At 32.8% G+C, this 21,775-nt stretch overlaps 1 protein-coding gene across 3 annotated transcripts in view; it reads right to left on the bottom strand.

Annotated features, from left to right (window-relative positions):
• LOC114339999 (zinc finger protein 883-like) overlaps positions 1-21,775 on the bottom strand; it is an 81,958-nt gene that overhangs the window by 23,663 nt on the left and 36,520 nt on the right. The window contains exons 3-5 of one of the 3 annotated variants that reach the window (XM_028290704.2): positions 20,804-20,959; positions 15,241-15,561; positions 13,353-13,583 (exon numbers count right to left, since the gene is read on the bottom strand). In XM_028290704.2, the coding sequence (XP_028146505.2) occupies positions 13,540-13,583; positions 15,241-15,561; positions 20,804-20,959 (521 nt within the window). In that variant the 3' untranslated portion in view covers positions 13,353-13,539. Of the gene's footprint in view, positions 1-13,352; positions 13,584-15,240; positions 15,562-20,803; positions 20,960-21,775 lie in introns of those variants that run through there. The other 2 variants (XM_028290705.2, XM_028290703.2) reach the window with 2 other exon arrangements.

Here is a 21,775-nt window from a genome sequence, read left to right as displayed (position 1 = left end):
GCTACTGCATTCTGAACTGTCTCAGCACAAAAGTCACTGAAAGTCGAATAATGTCGAATGGTACAATGTTGCCAAAATTATCGTTTTTTGTTGGAAATGATTTCTTCAACTAAAAATGCCAATCTATTTTGTATTATAGTAATCTATTATGGTAATAATAATTTATTTTCATAAAAAAATAAAAACAAATACAAAATAATAAATAACCATCAACTTCTTTAAAAAAATATGAAACATAATATTAAAACTTACTTAAGAAAAAACAAATGAGTGCTATTATAGTATGCGGGGTGCTACTATAGTATGCGGTCTACCGTGGTATACGGTGTATAAGCCCCATTATATTACAATGCTGACAAGAAAATCTTTACAAAGTGAATAAAACCGATATAAGAATTATTATTTTAATTTTACAAATTAATACTTAATAATAATAATTGAATTTGTCGTATCAGTTTGCTATTTTATTTCGGAATAAGCCAAATTTGTGGCTTATTCACCCTTAAGTGGTCGCTAAGCAGTGGCGGATCCAGGGAGGGGTGATGGAAGCGATCACCCCCCCTCCTCTCAAACCAAGTAATATTATATTTAAAGATTATAAAAAATATTCATTTATTTTTATAGAAATTTAGCCAATTGGCACCCACCTCTTAACGATGCTGGATCCGCCACTGTCGCTAAAGCATAAAAAGTGCGCCATTCTTATAAAAATAATATAAGTATTTCTATAAAAATAAATGAATAATTTTATAATCTTTAAATATAATATCACTTGATTTGAGAGGGGGGGGTGATCGCGATCGCCCTCATCACCCCCCTGGATCCACCACTGCTTAGCGACCCCTTAAGGGTAAATATTGTGCTATTAAGGTAGTATTAATGCAATAAAATGCGTGTAGGTGGCGAAAATATGCAAAAATTGATTTTGGGCCACCACTGTGGCTTTGGGGAGCAAATATTGTAAAATGTGCATAGGTAATAATTTGTAGGTTACACTGTGTTGTTTTATTTTACATAAGTACTTTATCAATCAAACGAACAGATGACGAAAAAAAAAACAAAAACTGGAGCTCGCCAAAGCATATATGAGGTTTACGTCGCCACTGTGCCGTAACGGTTGCCTATACGAAAAAAGTGAATAGGACATAGGACCTAATTTTTAGAGTAAATAGTGGTCTTTAACCTTGTATAAGTTTTGCTTGAAAAGAATGCATAGGTAATGAGAAAATCGTAAAAACATCCTCGCCAAGGGATAGGGGTAGTTTCTGCAGTATATTTTCAAGTATAGGGGTGGTTTCCGCAGGGATGTTGCAATAACCATATATATTTTTGAAAAGCACTATTGATGAAGCATATGCCCATATGGATCAAAAAGCAAAAAACAAAAAAAATTCAACCCCCCATTTTATTTATTTTTTTTTGGCTACAGGGGTTGCACTAGGAAATCGCTTTTGGTGTCCATGCATGGGTAATAGTACCGTGCACAAAATGATATATGAAGCATATTAATAAAGGGCATTGTGTGTGAAGGTTTCCAAGAAAATCATTTTATTTATTAATTCTTCTTTTTTTTTGGGTGGTTCCGGGGAAAAAATGAGGGTGCATTATACAAATTTGTAAATAGCACCAGTACATGGGTAATCGCTGACAGTCTTTTTACTCTAGCATAAACGGTTCAGATGGTATAAAAAGGGGTTTTTTAAAATGTAACACCCTGTAATTAAAAATAGGGCAATTACCCTTAAGTGAAACCTATACCAAAAAATCGGACACTTATTTGTGAATAATTGCCGCAGGATTTCTTCTTAATTTCCGTTACAGTTAGGGAAAAATATATATTTTTTAAAAACATCTTTTTTAAAAACTTGTCAAATTTGGGGCGCCACCCCCGCTAAACGGTGGATGATCAACATATGCTGTCGGGAAATAAATCGTAGAAAATATCATATTTCTATAAAAAAAATTTTTTTGTAAAAGGTACAGGAAGGGCTACGTTCCGCAAAAACCACAAATTACCCCCTTTAAAGGGGTGAAAAGGGGGTTCCGGGGCGAAATTTTGTCAGAAAACGTTAGTCTTATAATAAGCACCCCTTGATATAACAGAAAAAAAATAAAACCGGACTTGTGTCCATTTTGCAAGGTTCAACCTCTGTTTCCTACACTATCCTTACTATATTTATGTTGTCATGTCGAACTTTTAACTGGTCCGCTATTTCAAATGTAGGTTGTACATAAAGACCAAAATACGAAAACCGAAAAGACGGTTGAGAGGTTTTGGAGTTTAAGTATCGATATAGTTTTATTATTATATTATATATACAGGGTGTAACAAAAATACAGGTCATAAATTTAATCACATATTCTGGGACCAAAAATAGTTTGATTGAACCTAACTTACCTTTGTACAAATGTGCATATAAAAAAAGTTACAACGCTTTTAAGTTATAAAATGAAAATCTATTTTTTCCAATATATCGAAAACTATTTGATATTTTTTATTGAAAATGGACATGTGGTATTCTTATGGCAATAGCATCTTAAGAAAAAATTATAGTGAAATTTGGACACCCCATAAAAATTTTATGGTGGTTTTGTTCCTTTAAACCCCACCAAACTTTTGTGTACGTTCCAATTAAATTATTATTGTAGTACCATTAATTAATTTATTTATTGAGCGCAACAGGCCTTGTAGGCCTAGGGCTAACCCCCTAAATTAATTAAACACAATGTTTTTAAAAATTTTTTGGCTCTTAGTACTTTTTCGAAAAATCAGTTTTTATCAAGATATTTTGAATATTTGTCAAATCCACCACATATTTGTAATATGGTTAAGTACGATTATGGAGACTTGGTAATAATATGAAAATTTATGTATGATTTACATTTTTAGGTATATTTTGCACCTTATTAAAAAAGAAGCCACATCTCGATAAAAGCCTTCTCGAAAAAATCTAAAGAGGCAAAAAAGTTTTAAAAACACTGTGTTTAACTAATGGCACTGCAGTAATATTTTAATTGGAACGTACACAAACATTTGGAGGGTTTAAAAGAACAAACCCCCCATAAAATTTTTATGTAAACATATTAAAAAATAAGCCTCAACTCGATAACAACTGCCTTATCGAAAAAATACTAAGAGGCAAAAAAGTTTTAAGAATATTGAATTTAACTAATGGTACCACAATAATAATTTAATTGAGACGTACACAAAAGTTTGGGGGGTTTAAGGGAACAAAACCCCCATAAAAGTTTTATGGGGTGCACAAATTTCAGTATAATTTTTCTTTAATATGTTCCTGCCATAAGAATGCCACATGTCCATTTTCAATAAAAAATCTCTAATAGTTTTCGATATATCGGAAAAAATCGATTTTGATCGTGTAACTTCAAAGGGCTGTAACTTTTTTTATGTGCATATTTGTACTAAAGTAAGTTAGGTTCATTCGCACTATTTTTGGTCCCAGAATATGTGATTTAATTTATGACCTGTATTTTTGTTACACCCTGTAGTTAAATATAAATGTACATTGAAATTTTATAAAATACGCCCACCGTTAATAGCCAATATAAATATTACCGTAAAGTGAATCTACTTTGTGACATATGTGGTTACTTTGTGACAGAGGCCTCTAAAGTTAAACTTAGGGCCGAGCCATTAGAAATGCTGGAATAGTTAAAATGTTTTATTTCAATAGTAGACTATGTGCGCTATCTAGGGAACAATAACCAAAGTTCTTAATGCAACTTCGCTCGTCATGCCACAGCTGATTTGATCATCGTCAAAACAGGTGATTTTAGTTTGGCGCGCAAACGTTGACTTTTGAAGAAGAATTTTTAGAAGATATTTCTACCAAAGTAAATTTATATTTTAACACAACATGTTGCTTCCATTTAACATTAAAATGTTGTCTGTATAAAATGTACGGGTGTTTCTTTGTGCCACAGTTAGAATTCCATATAAATATCGCAGAAAAACTTACGTATCACAAAGAAACCCCCACCCATGGAGCGAATTTGTGACAACTTTTTTTGACATTTTCTTGATTTCTATAACATATAGCGGACTATAGTTTTCAATGAACATAGAGGAAATATTGAGCTTTCAGGTGATATTTTTAAAATTATAATAAACCGAAAGTGTATGTACTATATCTTCACAAAACATAAAAAAGTGTCACAAAGTAGCCTCACTTTAGGTTTGTAATAATACATTTAACACAATATAACTCTATAAAATAAACACAAAACCAAATATTATTTATAAATAAATTCCAATAAACACAGCAAATACACTAATGTCACTGACATTGAAAATGACAAACGTTAAAATTCATAATAAAGAAGGTATAAAAGTAAAAAATATACTGGCTCATTACAGTTAAAAATTCTTTTCGAAGTTAATTATTATTGATATAAATTACAATAATTATTATTGTATAAAATAAACAAGTTTAAGTAATTTTATTTATTATAAGTGGCATTCACACTTGAACCTAACTTCAGCCCATGAGTAATGAACTATTACTCACGGGTAAAGTAATGGGTGTATTATCTATTCAAAAATAGTGAATAATGAGCATATTATTAAACGGTCGTAGAAAAAATTTTTAATTTCACACTTCTAAGGTTTTTTCCCAGTGTGCGTTGTTATATGATATTTTAAATGATGCGCTGCGCTAAACGATTTAGAACAAATTTTACATTTGTACGCTTTTTCTCCAGTGTGTATTCTCTTATGTGTTTTCAAATGCCCTGTTTGAGTAAACTGCTTAAGACAAATTTCACACTTGTAAGGCTTTTCGCCAGTGTGTATTCTCAAATGAATTTTTAAAGATCCCGCTTCACTATAAATTGCTTTAAACAAATTTCACACTTGTAAATTTTTTCTCCGGTGTGTATTCTGATATGTTGTTTCATGTTTTCTTCGAGAGAAAATTGCTTAAAACAATTATAAGCTTTTTCTTTAGTGTGAAATATAATATGTTGGTTCAAACTACTTGCCTGAGGAAACTGTTTAAAACAAATTTCACACTTGTACGGCATTTCTCCAGTGTGTAGTCTTAAATGAACTTTTAAATTTCCTGCGGTATTAAATTGCTTAAAACAAATTTCGCACTTGTAAGGCTTTTATCCAGTGTCTATCAATAATGCCTGGTTGCACCAACAGATCTTAGGCTTAAGCCGAGAATATCATGAGAATTAATGTAATATAATTACAATAAAATATAATAGGAATATCGTAATATAATAATAGATATACTTGATAACAAGGTAAGAATCCAAAATTATGGTGCAACGTAAGTGATACTTCCGGTGGTCCTACCTATAAGCAGAGCTTAGCTAAGCTGGAGCTTAAGAACTGTTGGTGCAACCAGGCATAAGTGCCTTTTCAAACCTCCATCTTGACTAAATTGCTTAGAACAAATTTCACACCTGTAAGGCTTTTCTCCAGTGTGTATCCTTAAGTGTTTTTTTTTTAATTTTCATCTCGACTAAACTGCTTTAAACAGATTTCACACTAGTAGGTTATTTCTCCTGTGTGTATCCTCATATATGTTGTTTCATATGTACCCGATGAAACTGCTGAAAGCAAAGGACTCTGAAACGTTGGTTTCTGGTAGTCCTTGATGTATAGAACAAAAGTCTCAATGGGACCCTAGCTCCAAAAATCATGGTTTTAAGATATAAGCCTCTGAGGTGTCGTTTTCACGAGTTTTGTAATCATATCAATTTAGCATAGAATAGACCACTATGAGCGATTGTGCATGGGTAAAACAGAATATATCACGCGCTAACCCCTCAGACTACATGTAGTATAATACCACTGTATGTACAATAAAACCCTAATTCGTGACCTCATAATCTCAATCCTCCGCAAAGTCAAGATTTTTGTTTGAAAGGTTGATTTTTTGTATGATTTGGTGAGACTGCTCTACTGTATATGGGCTGATTCGAAAGGTGTGGGGTTGGGGTGTGGAGGTTGGCCGTTGTTCAGATACCGACCAAACCTTATGCGCTCTACACAACAGACGAGCAAGCTAACCTATAAAGACTTAACCCTCCTTACCCTGTCAGCCTTACGAGCGACGGGCAAATCTTTTTTTACAGGTCAAATATTTTACTATTACTTCAAATATTTTTCTTTTAAGTCGAAGTTCTGCTCTTTCTGCTCTTTTACACAAACATTTTCTTTTTTTTTTTATTTGAAACTGCTTCACCACACAAAGGTTATTAGCAATGGTCGATTAAAATCTACAGATAGCTTAAATACAAAAAACAGAGAATACAATTAGATTTTGTTAATTAGTCCTGAGGAAACCTGAAAAAGTATGACACGATTATGGTCACAATGTTATTAGACAACTTAGAATGTCATTTATTGATGTAGGAAACTATCATGTTGTTTTTCTAATGCATACAACGGACACTCCACTAATATGTGATGAACTGTTAGATCACTATCACACGAGTAAAACAAAGGTTTGGGTTGCTTCTGCAGTAGGAAATCATGTGTGATCATGGTGTGTCCTAATTGAAGTCAAACAATTTTCTTTTAACTATCAACTCTACTTTTACAGGTCAATTTAGCTACTCATAATATATTAAATAAATATATCTTGAAAATCATTCTGGAGTATAACCTGAGGCTTACATATATCTTAAAACCATGATTTTTTGGAGTTCAGGGCCTATTGAGAATTTTTGTTCTACACATCAAGGACTACCAGAAACCAAAGTTTCAGAGCATTTGACAGAGAGCCATTTTCCATAAGGTTTTTGCGGGGTCTTTTCACACTTGTGAGTTATTTCTCGATTGTGTATTGCCATATGTTGTTTCAAATTATCTAATCGAGTAAACTGCTTAAGGCCAGCCAAAGTCCAAAAATTGAATTTTATAATTTTTTTGGGGTTATGATTGAAAATTATTCTCTGAAATCTTCTCTTTCCATCGATATATACGATTCCAACGATTATTATAGTACAAAATATCCAAGGTTACAAAATTATTTGTTTTTTGAACGTCTGCACTTAACTTACCCTGTACCGGTAGCTTTATAGCCTATTAGTGTCTTACGTTTTTGCTATTTCCCGAATACTAGGTTTTTAACTTTTGACGTCAAATATTTCTGGATGCTTAGATGCCCTAATAGCACAAGGACGTCCAATGGACGTCCATTGGACGTCCTTCACGGACTTTAGGGACGTCCATTGGACGTCCGTTTTCGTCCGAGGTACGTCCTTTATACGTCCTATTTTGGTCCAAATGTCGCGCTACCGAACGTCCATTGGACGTCCATCTAAGGTCCGAGGGGAAGTATATTGGACCTTAATCGGACGTAATTTGGACCTTGATCGGACGTCCTAGGGGACGTAAATTGGACCTTAATCGGACGTAAATTGGACCTTAATCGGACATAAATTGGACCTTAATCGGACGTAAATTGGACCTTAATCGGACATAAATTGGACCTTAATCGGACGTAAATTGGACCTTAATCGGACGTAAATTGGACCTTAATAGGACGTAAATTGGACCTTAATGGGACGTAAATGGGACCTTAATCGGACGTAAATTGGACCTTAACCGGACGTAAATTGGACTTTAATAGGACGTAAATTGGACCTTAATCGGACGTAAATGGGACCTTAATCGGACGTAAATTGGACCTTAATCGGACGTAAATTGGACCTTAATCGGACGTAAATTGGACCTTAATAGGACGTAAATTGGACCTTAATTGGACGTAAATGGGACCTTAATCGGACGTAAATTGGACCTTAATCGGAAGTAAATTGGACTTTAACCGGACGTTCTAGGGGACGTGAATTGGACCTTAACAGGACGTCCAATTTTGGTCCAAATGCCACGTTGCCAAACGCCCAATGGAGGTCCACTTAACATCCGAAGGGACGTTCGGTGGACGTCAATTGGGCCTTCATAGGACGTCCCAGTTTGGTCCAATGTCTTGCTGCCGAACATCCATCTAATGTCGTGGGAAATAAAAAATATATTTTTTAAGGAACTTATATTACATCTTATATTAAATTACAATTATTGGATATTACATTATTTACATTAAATTACAATACACTTCTCCAAGAAATTAACGCACCACCTTAAATATGGGGTATTTTTGATGTCTCGTATTTCCTAAACTTGTTGTTTCATCTAAGTGATTTTTTTATAATATTATAGCCTAGGCTATAGGTTACCTCCTTAAGCTTGTCATGCACAGGGTGCTATGCTGTAATATATGTACATTATATCATATCGCTCTCTATAGTAATGAGTGAGCCTGCAGACAGAAAACAAATGGTTCCATATGTGCAGGCTCACTCATTACTATAGAGTGCGATGTGATATAATATATATTACAGTATAGCTCCCCGTGCATGACAAGCATAAGGAGGTACTTAACCTATAGCCTAGGGCCTAGGCTAGAATATTATAAAAAAATCACTTAGATGCAACAACAGGTTTAGGAAATTCGAGACATCAAAAATGCCCAATTTTTAAGGTGGTGCGTAATCGGCTGTATATACAGGGTGTAACAAAAATACACGTCATAAATTAAATCACATATTCTGGGACCAAAAATAGTTTGAATGAACCTAACTTACCTTAGTACAAATATGCACATAAAAAAAGTTACAGCCCTTTGAAATTACAAAATGAAAATCGATTTTTTCGATTATATCGAAAACTATTAGCGATTTTTTATTGAAAATGGACATGTGGCAGTATTATGGCAGGAATATCTTAAAGAAAAATTATGGTGAAATTTGTGCACCCCATAAAAATTTTATGGGGGTTTTGATCCCTTAGATCCTCCCAAACTTTTGTGTATGTTCCAATTCAATTTTATTATTGTGGTACCATTAGTTAAATTCAATATTTTTGTTTCTTAGTATTTTTCAGATAAGGCAGTTTTTATCGAGTTGTGACTTCTTTTTTAACATGTCTACATAAAAATTTTATGGGGGTTTTGTTCCTTTAAACCCCCCAAATGTTTGTGTACGTTCCAATTAAACTATTACTGAGGTACCATTAGTTAAACAGAATGTTTTTAAAACTTTTTTGCCTCTTTGTATTTTTTCGATAAGGCACATTTTATCGAGATCTGGCTTCTTTTTTAATATGGTTCAAAATATCCCTAAAAATGTAAAGCATAAATAAGTCTGCATATTATTACCAAGTCTCCATAATTGTACTTAACCATATACAAATATGTGGTGGATTTGACAAATATTCAAAATATTTCGATAAAAATTGACTTTTCGAAAAAGCAATAAGAGGCAAAAAAGTTTTTAAAACGTTGTGTTTAAATGGTACTACAATAATAATTAAATTGAAACGTGCACAAAAGTTTGGGGGGGTTTAAAGGAACAAAACCCCCATAAAATTTTTATGGGGTGTCCAAATTTTACTATAGTTTTTTCGTAAGATACTGCTGCCATAATAATGCCACATGTCCATTTTCAATAAAAAATCTCTAATAGTTTTCGATATATTGGAAAAAATCACTTCATCTTGTAACTTCAAATGAGTGATAAAGGCACAGAGACTTAGATGGCGAGGTCACATTGAAAGGATGCCAAACACGAGGACTCCAAAAATGGTACTAAACTACACTACAGCTTCAAGAAAGAGAAGAGGAAGGCCGAAAAATAGATGGAAGCAAGAGGTCGAAAAAGATTTGGAAAGAATGGTGCTACAGGGTCAGAAAAGAAAAATGAATAACAGGAAGGAATGGAGAAAAATCACATATCAAGCCAGAGAAGATCTCAGTACATAAAGAAACGTGAAAATGAAGAAAAAAAACAAACTTTTCAAGCCATGGGCCTCTAAGACCCTTGGTGCTATTATATATATATAACTTCAAAGGGCTGTAACTTTTCTTGTGTGCACATTTGTACTAAGGTAAGTTAGGTCCAATCAAACTATTTTTGGTCCCAGAATATGTGATTAAATTTATGACCTGTATTTTTGTTACACCCTGTATATATCTACATACTTCGTCTAATTTACTAACTGTTGCGCGTCATCCGCGTCGTAGCCTGTGAGGTCGCATGATACCAACACGAAATATTTAGGCGGTAGGTGTGTTCTTTTTTAGAATCACTTTGCCGAGTACACTGGAATTACAGCCACTAGACATATTTTATTATATACGCGTAGAAATAATATTTGAAGATTTCTATTAATGTTAACCTAAAGAAATACACAATAATATGTTTCATTTAATTTGTATAAATGGATTATAAAGCGTTTTTATGAAGCAGATTTGTTCGGATCACACTGTAACTGTAATCGAACGAAGGTGACATTTTAGAATAAATTGGTAACATTTATTTGACAGTTACGGTGATGACACTTCATATTTGTTTATATTCTTTACTATAAGTATCTGTTTTATTTATTATATTTACTGTTTTTATTATTTACTTTACTATAAAAAGATCCTCTACTATAAAAATATAAATTTCACCTAATTTTATAACGACTTGGAATAATCGAGGTATCTGACAACTTTTTTAGTTGTTATTGTAGACATACTTATACAAAGAAACCTACCGGCTTTTTGCCAAGAGTTCGGAGCCGTTTTTTAATTATTAACAATGCAGTGCAAAAACTCTTGCACTGCAAATCTTAAAAGATTATAACTTAATTCTTGTTCTCTATTTCTTAAGTTTTTACTTATTTACATTGAATATTAATTTGTTTTGTTGTATAATCCACGTTTACAATAATTATGTGACATATTTGATTTAAAATGGATTCAGGATCTTTTTATACTTTGGCAACTATGTCAACTTAGATCTCTGGCGTAGATAATGACGTGGAACAGTAAGTAAATTAGATGGACTGTAGGTTATATTTGGTTCTTGGGACATCAAAGTATATTTTTTAGACATTCTTAGTCACTGATGTGACATACCTCCGATTTGTTTTTTCATGAGTTTTGTAAGAGAGACTAAAAACTTTTTTTATAGTCACCTCCTGTTTTCATATATTTTTTGACATGTTTTGTAGTAAATTCAACTATCTATTTACTACAAAACATGTCAAAATTTACATGTGAAAGCAGATGATCCTAAAAATGGTTTTTCGTCTCCTACAAAATTCATGAAAAAGCAGATAGGAGAATTATTGTACATTACAATTCTCTGATGTTTGGGAAAAAGGGCTTAAGTCAGAATTGCACATCGATAATGTTTTGATGATTTCTACAGTACTGTAGTAGATTCTACTGTACATACAGTTTACATCTACAACAGTTTTTTTCTGGTCCAGAAATCATCAAAACATTATCAATGTGCAATTCTGACTTAAGTCCTTTTTGCCAAACATAAAAAAACAATCTGGTCATAACTGACCAATGAGCAATTTTAATTTAACCTAAATTACTACTGTTTCTTAAAATGAAGAGCTTACCCCATAGCGTCTCTTATCTAATCTAACAAGATCGTGCACTATTATTCTAACATACACAGGCACAGCACACAAGCACTATGCTCCGTTTTTCACTATCACCTATCACTCAAACTAGTTCAAAAGGATTTGTCCTCTTCAATCTTCTAGTTTGCCCAGTAGTATCGAGGAGCTGGATTTCCTCGATATTCTTGAACTTATGAAGTTGATGCTCGTGACCCTGCTATCTTCTTGATATTTGTTGATAAAGTAATAACTTATTATGCATGGACAATGCGGACTTTCTTCCAACTAGCCAATACACTTTTTATATCTCTCTTTTGCCTTTCATAGCCACAAGGCTATACATTTCCTTCTTGGTTTTTTTTTGTAGGCCACTTTCAGCTGATTCTAAAAAAAATTAAAATGAACGGTAATTTTTCTATTCTTTACAATTAAAAATCAAAAGAAATAGGTACCTATTTACAGGTAATAATATGCATGTATAAATGATTCGTTTCATAAAGAATAAAGAAAATTGAAAACGGATTTTATAATACTTACAAAATTGTTTAAACAAGAGATCTAGCCAGAGCCCAGAGCAAAAACTAGCAGACAGTACAGCAAAAAAGCCACTAATTTCCATTTCCCACACCCCCTTATCGATGCACTTTTTTCCAATCAAAATTTTTACTTTACTAAATTTTTAGGTTATCGGTTATGTTATGAAAATGAAATGTGATGACCAATGACCACGAGACGCTACATAGATACTCGCGCGGCAAATTTGAAAATGAACGCAAATTGAACAGTACAAAATGGCCTCTCTTAAAATCTTGTAATGGAAAATTTTACCCCTCCAGGAAGACATGTACTATGTTCATAGAATATCTTGTGGTAACTTTCCACCCATAATTTAATCAGATAGATGTTCACGGAATAGAACGGTAGTACCTACATTCCTGGAATGTTTTGTGTTGTTAGGATTAAACTTCTATTTTATTTATTCTTGAATATTTCCTATTGTTAAACATTGTAACCAATAATTTACAAATAAGATTTTCATTACATTACATAAAATCAAAAACATTTTTTGGATATTAAACTATATAGTTTGTTTATAATTGTAATAATTGTATATACAATTTTGAATTAAGATTTAATCTTTTCGATTTAAACTACAGTAAAACCTGTGTTACCGGCCCCCTGCAAACACCGGCCACCTGTACTAACGGTCAGTTTAAAAATTCCCCAAACCAATTACAGTAAAACCTGTCAGTAACGGCCACTAAAAATGAAAAAGCTATTGGCCGATATAGAAAGGTGACCGGTATTGCCAGTTTTTGTAGTCTAGATATAATTGGTTTGGGGAATATTTAAACTGGCCGTTAGTACAGGTGGCCGATTTTATCAGGTGGCCAGTAACACAAGTTTTACTGTATATCTAGACTACAAAAACTGGCAATAACGGCCACCTTTCTATATCGGCCAATAGTTCTTTCATTTTAGTGGCCGTTACTGACAGGTTTGACTGTATTTCATTAACGTAAAGTTAACGCGTAAGTTAATATTTTATTGAATTATTTTGCTATTTGATCCCGTAATTGGTATAATGTGTCCAATATAATATATAAGCGTTCATAAAACGTCCGTATTTCGTCCAGTATGGACGTCCAAAGGACGTTCAACGTCGGACATCCAAAGGACGTCCATATTTATTCCGTCCGAAGGACGTCCAACGTCGGACGTCCAAAGGACGTCCATATTTATTCCTTCCGAAGGACGTCCAAAATGGGACGTCCAAAGGACGTCCGTTTATAGTCCATGGACGTAAGGACCAAAAATGGACCTATTTTGGACGTCCAAAGGACGTCGTGTGCTATTAGGGTGATAGAAGGTCCAAATTTTTACAGTAGTTGTAGATAGATAATATCAAGTCCTGCGTAAAGTTTTATTGAAAAATGTACAAAAACAAGAGGTAAAATAAAAAATAAAATCTAAACTTTTTTGGGCTTTTTTGTATTTTAAAATAATTTAAATTAAGAAATACAGAGTGTTGAATATCCCTATCTTCGACTCGCTTTGCCGCGGCTTCGCACCAGCACGCTTGAGCGTAGTGAGAACCGTTAAACAACAGTTCGCCTTCTCTTTTGTAGATTACTTCGCGATTCTAAAAACATATTCCAATGTTGATTATTTTACGATTTGGCAGACAAATAAGAAGATGAAGATGCAGTTCTCAAAACTTCAAACGCATTTTTCTCAAAACTGCTTTTTCAAATGAGGTGGACATTGTAACTGAGAAACTATTTGACCGGTCTACAGAAAATTTTGCACAAATTTTCTTTAGACATTTCATGAGGTAACAACGTCGAGATATTTTTCGTTTTGTGCTTATTTTTTGTTCAACAATAATAAATCTGTTGATTTTCATAAAATTTTTACAAAAAATTTCGTATTTTTGACTTCTGAGTGATACCAAAAATTCAAAAATCATTAAAAATAAAAAAAAACGTTGTTATCTCGTGAAACTCATAAGCTAATTGAAGCTTTTTGAATTGTTTGTCTTATATGATCCAGAAACGAGTTCTGATGTCCACCGCAAAATCCATGTTTTTAGCTGCCCCTCCAAAATTTGTCGCCAATGGCTTATTTTTCAATATTTTGGATTGAATTTTTTCTTAAATATTCTTTGAATTGAACTTAAAATGTTTATTTGATTTAAAAATAAAACAATTCTATCATAACTTCGAAAAAAATTCACAAAAATGTGCTTGATATGTTGATTTCAAACCATACCCCCCCCCCCCACGCTTAAATTGGACTTCGGGTGCCCTTAAAACACATTTCACACTTTTAAGGTTTTTTCCCAGTGTGCGTTGTTATATGATATTTTAAATGGTGTGCTACGCTAAATGATTTAGAACAAATTTCACACTTGTACGTTTTTTCTCCAGTGTGTATTCTCTTATGTGTTTTCAAATGACCTGTTTGAGTAAACTGCTTAAGACAAATTTCACACTTGTAAGGCTTTTCGCCAGTGTGTATTCTCAAATGAATTTTTAAAGATCCCGCTTCACTAAATTGCTTTAAACAAATTTCACACTTGTAAATTTTTTCCCCGGTGTGTATTCTCATATGTTGTTTCATGTTTTCTTCGAGAGAAAATTGCTTGAAACAAATTTCACAATTATAAGCTTTTTCTTTAGTGTGAACTATAATATGTTGTTTCAAAGTACTTGCCTGAGGAAACTGTTTAAAACAAATTTCACACTTGTACGGCATTTCTCCAGTGTGTAGTCTTAAATTATTTTTTAAATTTCCTGCGGTATTAAATTGCTTAAAACAAATTTCGCACTTGTAAGGCTTTTCTCCAGTGTGTATCAATAAGTGCCTTTTCAAACCTCCATTTTGACTAAATTGCTTAGAACAAATTTCACACTTGTAAGGCTTTTCTCCAGTGTGTATCCTTAAGTGCTTTTTTAAATGTTCATCTCGACTAAACTGCTTTAAACAGATTTCACACTGGTAAGTTATTTCTCCTGTGTGTATTCTCATATGTTGTTTCATATTATATGCTCGACGAAACTGCTGAAAGCAAATTTCACACTTGTGAGTTTTTTCTCCATTGTGTATTGTCATATGTTGTTTTAAATTATCTAATCGACTAAACAGCTTAAAACAAATTTCACACTTGTACGGCTTTTTTCCAGTGTGTAGTCTTGAATGAACCTTCAAACTTCCTGCTAGACTAAATTGCTTAAAACAAATTTCACACTTGTAAGTTTTTTCTCCGGTGTGTACTGTCATATGTGTTTTCAAATTACCTGTTCGAGTAAACTGCTTAAAACAAATTTCACACTTGTAAGGCTTTTCGCCAGTGTGTATTCTCAAATGACTGTTTAAAGTTTTTGCTTCACTAAATTGCTTAAAACAATTTTCACAGCTGTAAGACTTTTGCCCAGTATGCATTCTCGAATGAATTTTCAACTGATTTGCCTGAGAAAACTGCTTAAAACAAATTTCACATTTTAATGTTTTTTCTTCTGCAGTATGGTTAGTATGTTGTTCTTTATTAGATGAATGTACTTCTATTGTTTTCATAATTTCCAAAGTGTCCGTCTCTTGGAGAAAGTCTAAAATAAAAACTAAGATATATAAAACACTTATCTAATGCATAAATTACAGAACAAAAAATTTTTAAATATCAGTACACCGTCCTTTTTTAAAAATGATTACATAAGTAATCAGGGAGAAGGTGTAACCACAGAAGGTTCCCATTGTTTTCAGTATGCTGGGATGTAGAGTAATATTTTTAATATTGTTTTATGTGCTATTAGATTGAAAACTTGACGTGAATTATAAATTGTAAAATTCCCTCATCTTCCTTAGTCTCAGCATCCGTTATGGCTTGCAAATTGTAGAAGCCTCGGAGGTGTAACCAGAGAAGGTTCCCATTGTTTTCAGTCTGGTGGGATGTAGAATAACATTGTTGTTTTATATGCCATTGGTTTGAAAACTTAGTATTTTGCTAGCAGTTGCCGCTAAGGCATCCCTGCCATTTCGTTCGTTGAAATACGTAACTGCACGTCGGGGTTTGTCCTAGTTGGGTCAGAGAGAGAGAGAGAGCAGCATATGTTCCTCCTGATGAAAGACTAATCAATTTCGAAACCGGTAGAGGTGCTTGCTGCACTCTCTGATTGAACTAGAATATAATGCGGCTGTAGTTTCGTGTTGCAACGAAATATTGAAAATGGTTATTCATTTTTAATTTACATGTACACTCTAATTGGAGTACGAAGGGAACCATTATCGTTGGAACTTTACCGTGCTGAGCAGATGGAACGTGAATTATAAATTGTAAAATTCCATCATCTTCTTTATTCTCAGCATCCGTTGTGGTTTGCAAATTTTAGAAGCCTCGAAGGTGTAACCAGAGAAGTTCCCATTGTTTTCAGTCTGGTGGGATGTAGAGTAATATTTTTAATATTGTTTTATGTGCTATTAGATTGAAAACTTAGTATTTTGCTAGCAGTTGCCGCTAAGGCATCCCTGCCATTTCGTTCATTGAAATCCGTAACTGCACGCCGGGGTTTGTCCCAGTTGGGTCAGAGAGCAGCATATGTGCCTCCTGATGAGAGACTAACAAGTTTCGAAACCGGTAGAGGTGCTTGCTGCACTCTCTGATTGAACTAGAATATAATGCGGCTGTAGTTTCGTGTTGCAACGAAATATTGAAAATGGTTATTCATTTTTGATTACATTAGCCTTAAAAATTATTTTAAAAGCTTATTTTGAACCAGTCGGCCATTTTCTGAAATTTTCAGAGTGCAGGATTGACGCTTTTATACACGCACAATACCTAAACCTCTATCTCTAGCGCGGTTATGTTTTGTGATTACAAAACTATAATTCTTTTTAATTTTAATTAACTGATTATAGACCTGGATCACGGGTACCAAAAAAAGTTGATTAATAGCAAGCTGAAAATTTGTTAATTTCTTAACGGTGTCTAGTCGGACAAATTTTGATGTATGGGAACACTGGAACAGGGGAAGTTTTAATTGTGGAACAGGTTAAAAATTTGGAACGTCAGACTACGAAAACGTTCCATGTATTTTGTCGGACAGAACTTCCAATTGATTTGTTACCTTTTCATTAAACTCTCAGGCAAAAATCAGACTGGTGTTTATCACCAACTGGGCATTTTAATGAGTGGAACACGAAGAACATGTCAAATGACAGGAATCGTGTTGGTTAGTAACAGCAGTCTGATTTTTGCATGAGAGTTTAATAAAAGGGTAACACATTAACTGGATGTTCTGTCCGACAAAATACATGGGACGTTTTCGTAATCTGACGTTCCAAATTTTTAAACTGTTCCACAATTAAAACTTCCCCTTTCCAGTGTTCCCGTACATCAAAGTTTGTCCGACTAGACACCGTTAAGCTATTAACAAATTTTCAGCTTGCTATTAATCAATTTTTTTTTGTTCCCGGGATCCTGGCCTGTTATACGTTAAGGCAACAAATTATTTTTGTCGGACAAAAAAGCAGACGACACAGCTATGTTAGTCACATGAAAATCCCGCAACAGCTACCGAATCTCTTCAAAGGCATATTAGGGACATTGAAAAGTGAACAAAGAAATGGCGCATAAAGATCAATCATATTTACAAAATGTGCAAAATATCGCATAATATAAAAATAAATAACAAAGCAATTCCACAAGCCGAAAGCGTTAAATAGCGTGGAATGCACCTGGACAAAGCTTTGACATAGAGAACCCATATATGGAAAAATCGCCAACAGTTAAACTTAAAATTTCGTAAAAATTATTGGATAGTGGGCAGAACATCGAAGTTGTCTATACGCAACAAAGTGTTAGTATACAGTTCAATACTCAAACTGGTCTGGACCTATGGGATCCGGCTATGCGGTACAGCAGCAAAATCCAACCTATCTATAATGGAAAGATTTCAATCTAAAGTGTTACACTCTTACACAGACACCCCATGGTTCGTGTCAAACAAAGACATTTATTGTGATCTAGAAATACCTACGATCAGTGAAGTGATAGTTCAGTGCAGTGTTCGGTACATAAAACGCCTAATTTCAACAAATTTTAAGTCATTTTGAAAACATTTTCTTTAAAATTAAAAAAATTTTACTTTAAAACCAAATTTTAAAAAAATAAGCGCTTTGAATCGACAAAACTTACAGATCATTTAAATAATACATAAGTAAAGTAACTTGTGAAGCGGATTAATTTTATTTATGATGCTAATTAGGGGGTGATTTTCCCGAGTTTCCTTGACCAAGAAAAGGGATCAACTTTATTTTGAGTGTAACTTGCATATTCTGATGCTAACATTTTTTTAAAAAACAAAAATAAAATTTAATAAAACACGTTAAAAAAGTTGTAATGAGTTTTTCCCAAAAAGTGCAATTTTACGTTGAAATATTCCCTTTGTTTGACGGATATGAACCCATTTTTCATTAGCTACAACTTTGCTTCTAATGGTTCTAGAAATTTCATACATACACCATTTTTTTTTTCACTTTTTTAGAAGCTATATTTTTGTTAAGAATGTTTTTTTAGATAAAATACTTACTTTTTGAGGTATTTGCAAAAACCGCCTAAAAACGTGTTTTTTTTTGTTCAAAAATGAACATATTTACTCGCAAATAATTCGAAAAGTATTAACTTAGTTGAGACTAACTAAGAATGTGCTGTACATCTGGCAGCAGTATATTATTTCTATAAAACACTTCATCCAATTTCATTATCTTCAAACCATTTGCTAATGAAATTTGGCGATGTTGTCGCCACAAGACTATACTGCAAAGTCAAGGTGAGATTGACTATAGAATATTAAATATGTATACGAATCTCTGAAGTGCAGTCACTGAAGGTTTTCACCTCCGATTTCGTTGAACCTCCATCGATTTTCATGAAAATTGGTGAGTAATCAGAGGATACCTCAAGGAACAAAGGTGACATGATGCCAACTTGCGCTTTTACCTTGGGGGTGGATGCCACCCCTTCTCGGTGGTGAAAATTATTTTATTAAAAATAATACCATAAGTCGATAGAGGGACAAATTATAAGCAAAATTTGTTATATAAAGTTATTAAAATAAATCAACACTTTTTGAGTTATTAAAGACCAAAGATTTTATTTTTTCGTAAAAAAATGCATGTTTTAAATCGGTTTTTCACGTATAAATCAAAAACTATAAGCTTTTACAAAAAAGTTATTATTACTGAAATTGAAGATAATAGAAAATATAATACATTTCTCACATAAAGAACTAAACTAATGTTAGTTCAAAGTGAGTTATTGGCAATTGAATGTGTATTTTTTTCGACGAGTACTCAAATCTAAGTATTCAAGCTTAAATAACGGGAAAACGACGCAATTTATAAAATATTCCTGCTAAACATTTGCCAAAATACTTCGGATACCTATCAAAGGAGCTTCAGAACAAGGTAATAGCGTCAAAATTAAGCAAGTTATAATGAAAATAAAAGAACCGTTTCGAATTTTTTAGGAAAAAGTGAAAAATAAAACATACGCCATTTCTACAAAAATTAAAATTTATAGTAATCCTTGCAAGAACTTCTTTATATTAGCATAAGTAATGTTTTGGATAATTCTGACCGGTATAGAATGCATATTTTTGAAAAAAAGATATAATTTAAAAAAAAATCATAATTTTTAAAATTATTGTAATTCTCATATTCTTTTGATAATAACTCCAAAAATACTCAATATACGTAAAAAATTATACATAACCAAATTGTAGTTTTTTCTGTGCCAAATATTTTACCTGTTTTACTATTTCTATAGGGTAAAAAATAATCGAGATAGAAACGTTTAAATCTTAAATTTTTCTAATTTTAACTATTTATAATGGGAAATAAGCCATAAATAAGGAACGCAACTCATAAATATTGGCAATATCATTTTAAAGTCTTCTACTTTAAAATGTATCTATCATATTATGTATCTGAATTGCCGATATAAATGAGTCAAATTAAATAAATTATTAGAAGAATTTTTTTACTAAGCAACAACATTTTTGTTTATGTTAATAGTATTTTGTATTTTGACAACGGCACCATGTGGCCGTTGAGAAAAACATGAATTTTTCTCAAGAAAAATTAAAATTTTTGATCTTTAATAACTCAAAAAGTTTTGATTTATTCGAATAACTTTATATAACAAATTTTGCTTGAAATTTGTCCCTCTATCGAAATATGGGGTTATTTTTAATAAATTAATTTTCACCCCCGAGAAGGGGTGGCATTCACCCCCAGGGTAAAAGCACAAGTTGGCACCATGTCACCTTTGTTTCTTGAGATATCCTCTAACCACTCACCAATTTTCATGCAAATCGATGGAGGTTCAACGAAATCGGAGGTAATAGCTCATATCCACCTTCAGTGACTCCACTATCTGAATATATTGGGATGATGCAATATGTCGATGCCTCAGAAGCCAATCGGTGTAAGTCAATACGTGTTTAAAAAAAGATACTAAGATGTTTCTGAAAGTAGTTGCAGAAATATAAGTAATTATTAAAAACAAATAAACCGTCCTTATTTATCATAATATGGGTAACATATTCATAAATACAAACAAGGAAAAAATAATATTATTACATACATATAATAATATGTGTTATATCTCATAAGTCATTTTTAGGGAGAATGCTAGTTTTATCGATTGACTTCTGAGGTATCCATGTATTTCTTATTTTCTTTAATAAATAAACACTGACATAGAATTTTTTTGTCACTATCTAGTACATTTATTACAAAGAAAAGAGGCACTGAAAGAAGGGTCTAAAAAGAACTGCATATCAATTCTTGTTATATGCTTACCTGTTTCGTTTGTTTGTTTCTCTTCATATGGCATAAGTTTAATTTCACTTTCTTCTATTTCAAGTTTCAATGAGTGTTTATTACAGTCTGGATCATCAAATGTATCATGTATACTTTCCCTATTTGGCTCCTCTTTAATTTCAATTTTAAAGCCATCTAAAAGAACATCATTCACCTTAGAATATATTTCTGCCCCACAGATGGCGTGACTAAATTCTTGTTTTACTTAAATTTGAATAAACACAATACTAAACCACAATGTATTTTGATAATAATTTTATACCTATAGTCGAAACACAAATCGGCCAGAATGCACATTTTATCAATGTTTGGTATATGTAATTCAATATTTTTAAGAAATTTCAGAAGCCGCTAAAGATCAGATGTTTTAACATCCCATTAATCATTATGCATTACTCGGCGGATATTAATACAGTTAAAATAATTAGACAATAAAGATTGTGCAACTGAAATTGAACGTTTTTCCACTTACTTTTAAAGGCAAACAAAGCAAGTTCATTAGCGGAACTGAATTCAAAATTATTTTGCACATCATATTTGAAACATGGTTAAAACATCTCATTTTTGTCGGTAAAAAAATATATTACTTTGTCTGGACTAAATTACAGTTTTGTTTATCCTATAGTCCGTCCCACCTTGACTTTACAGTATAAGAAAATAGGCAATGCATTCCTTATTAGAGTTTTTAGCGCGCTTATGCCGATTTTATCAAAAATAATTTGTAATCGAACATTATGAGAGAATTTAATTTCTCTAATGTTCGATTACAAATTATTTTTGATAAAATCGGCATTACGGAGCTAAAAACTCTCATAACTCATTGAACATAGGCATTGCCTATGTTTCTTATACTATAAAGTCAAGGTGGGACGGAGTATAGAAGAGATATGCTAATATCAAAATTCACACAGTGTTGCCAAACCGAACTGTTATATTCAGTGTAAATTTTCT

This window comes from Diabrotica virgifera, chromosome 6 (assembly GCF_917563875.1).
Source record: "Diabrotica virgifera virgifera chromosome 6, PGI_DIABVI_V3a".
In the NCBI taxonomy this organism is placed as follows: domain Eukaryota; kingdom Metazoa; phylum Arthropoda; class Insecta; order Coleoptera; family Chrysomelidae; genus Diabrotica; species Diabrotica virgifera.
This window is presented reverse-complemented; position numbering and strand designations above follow the sequence as displayed.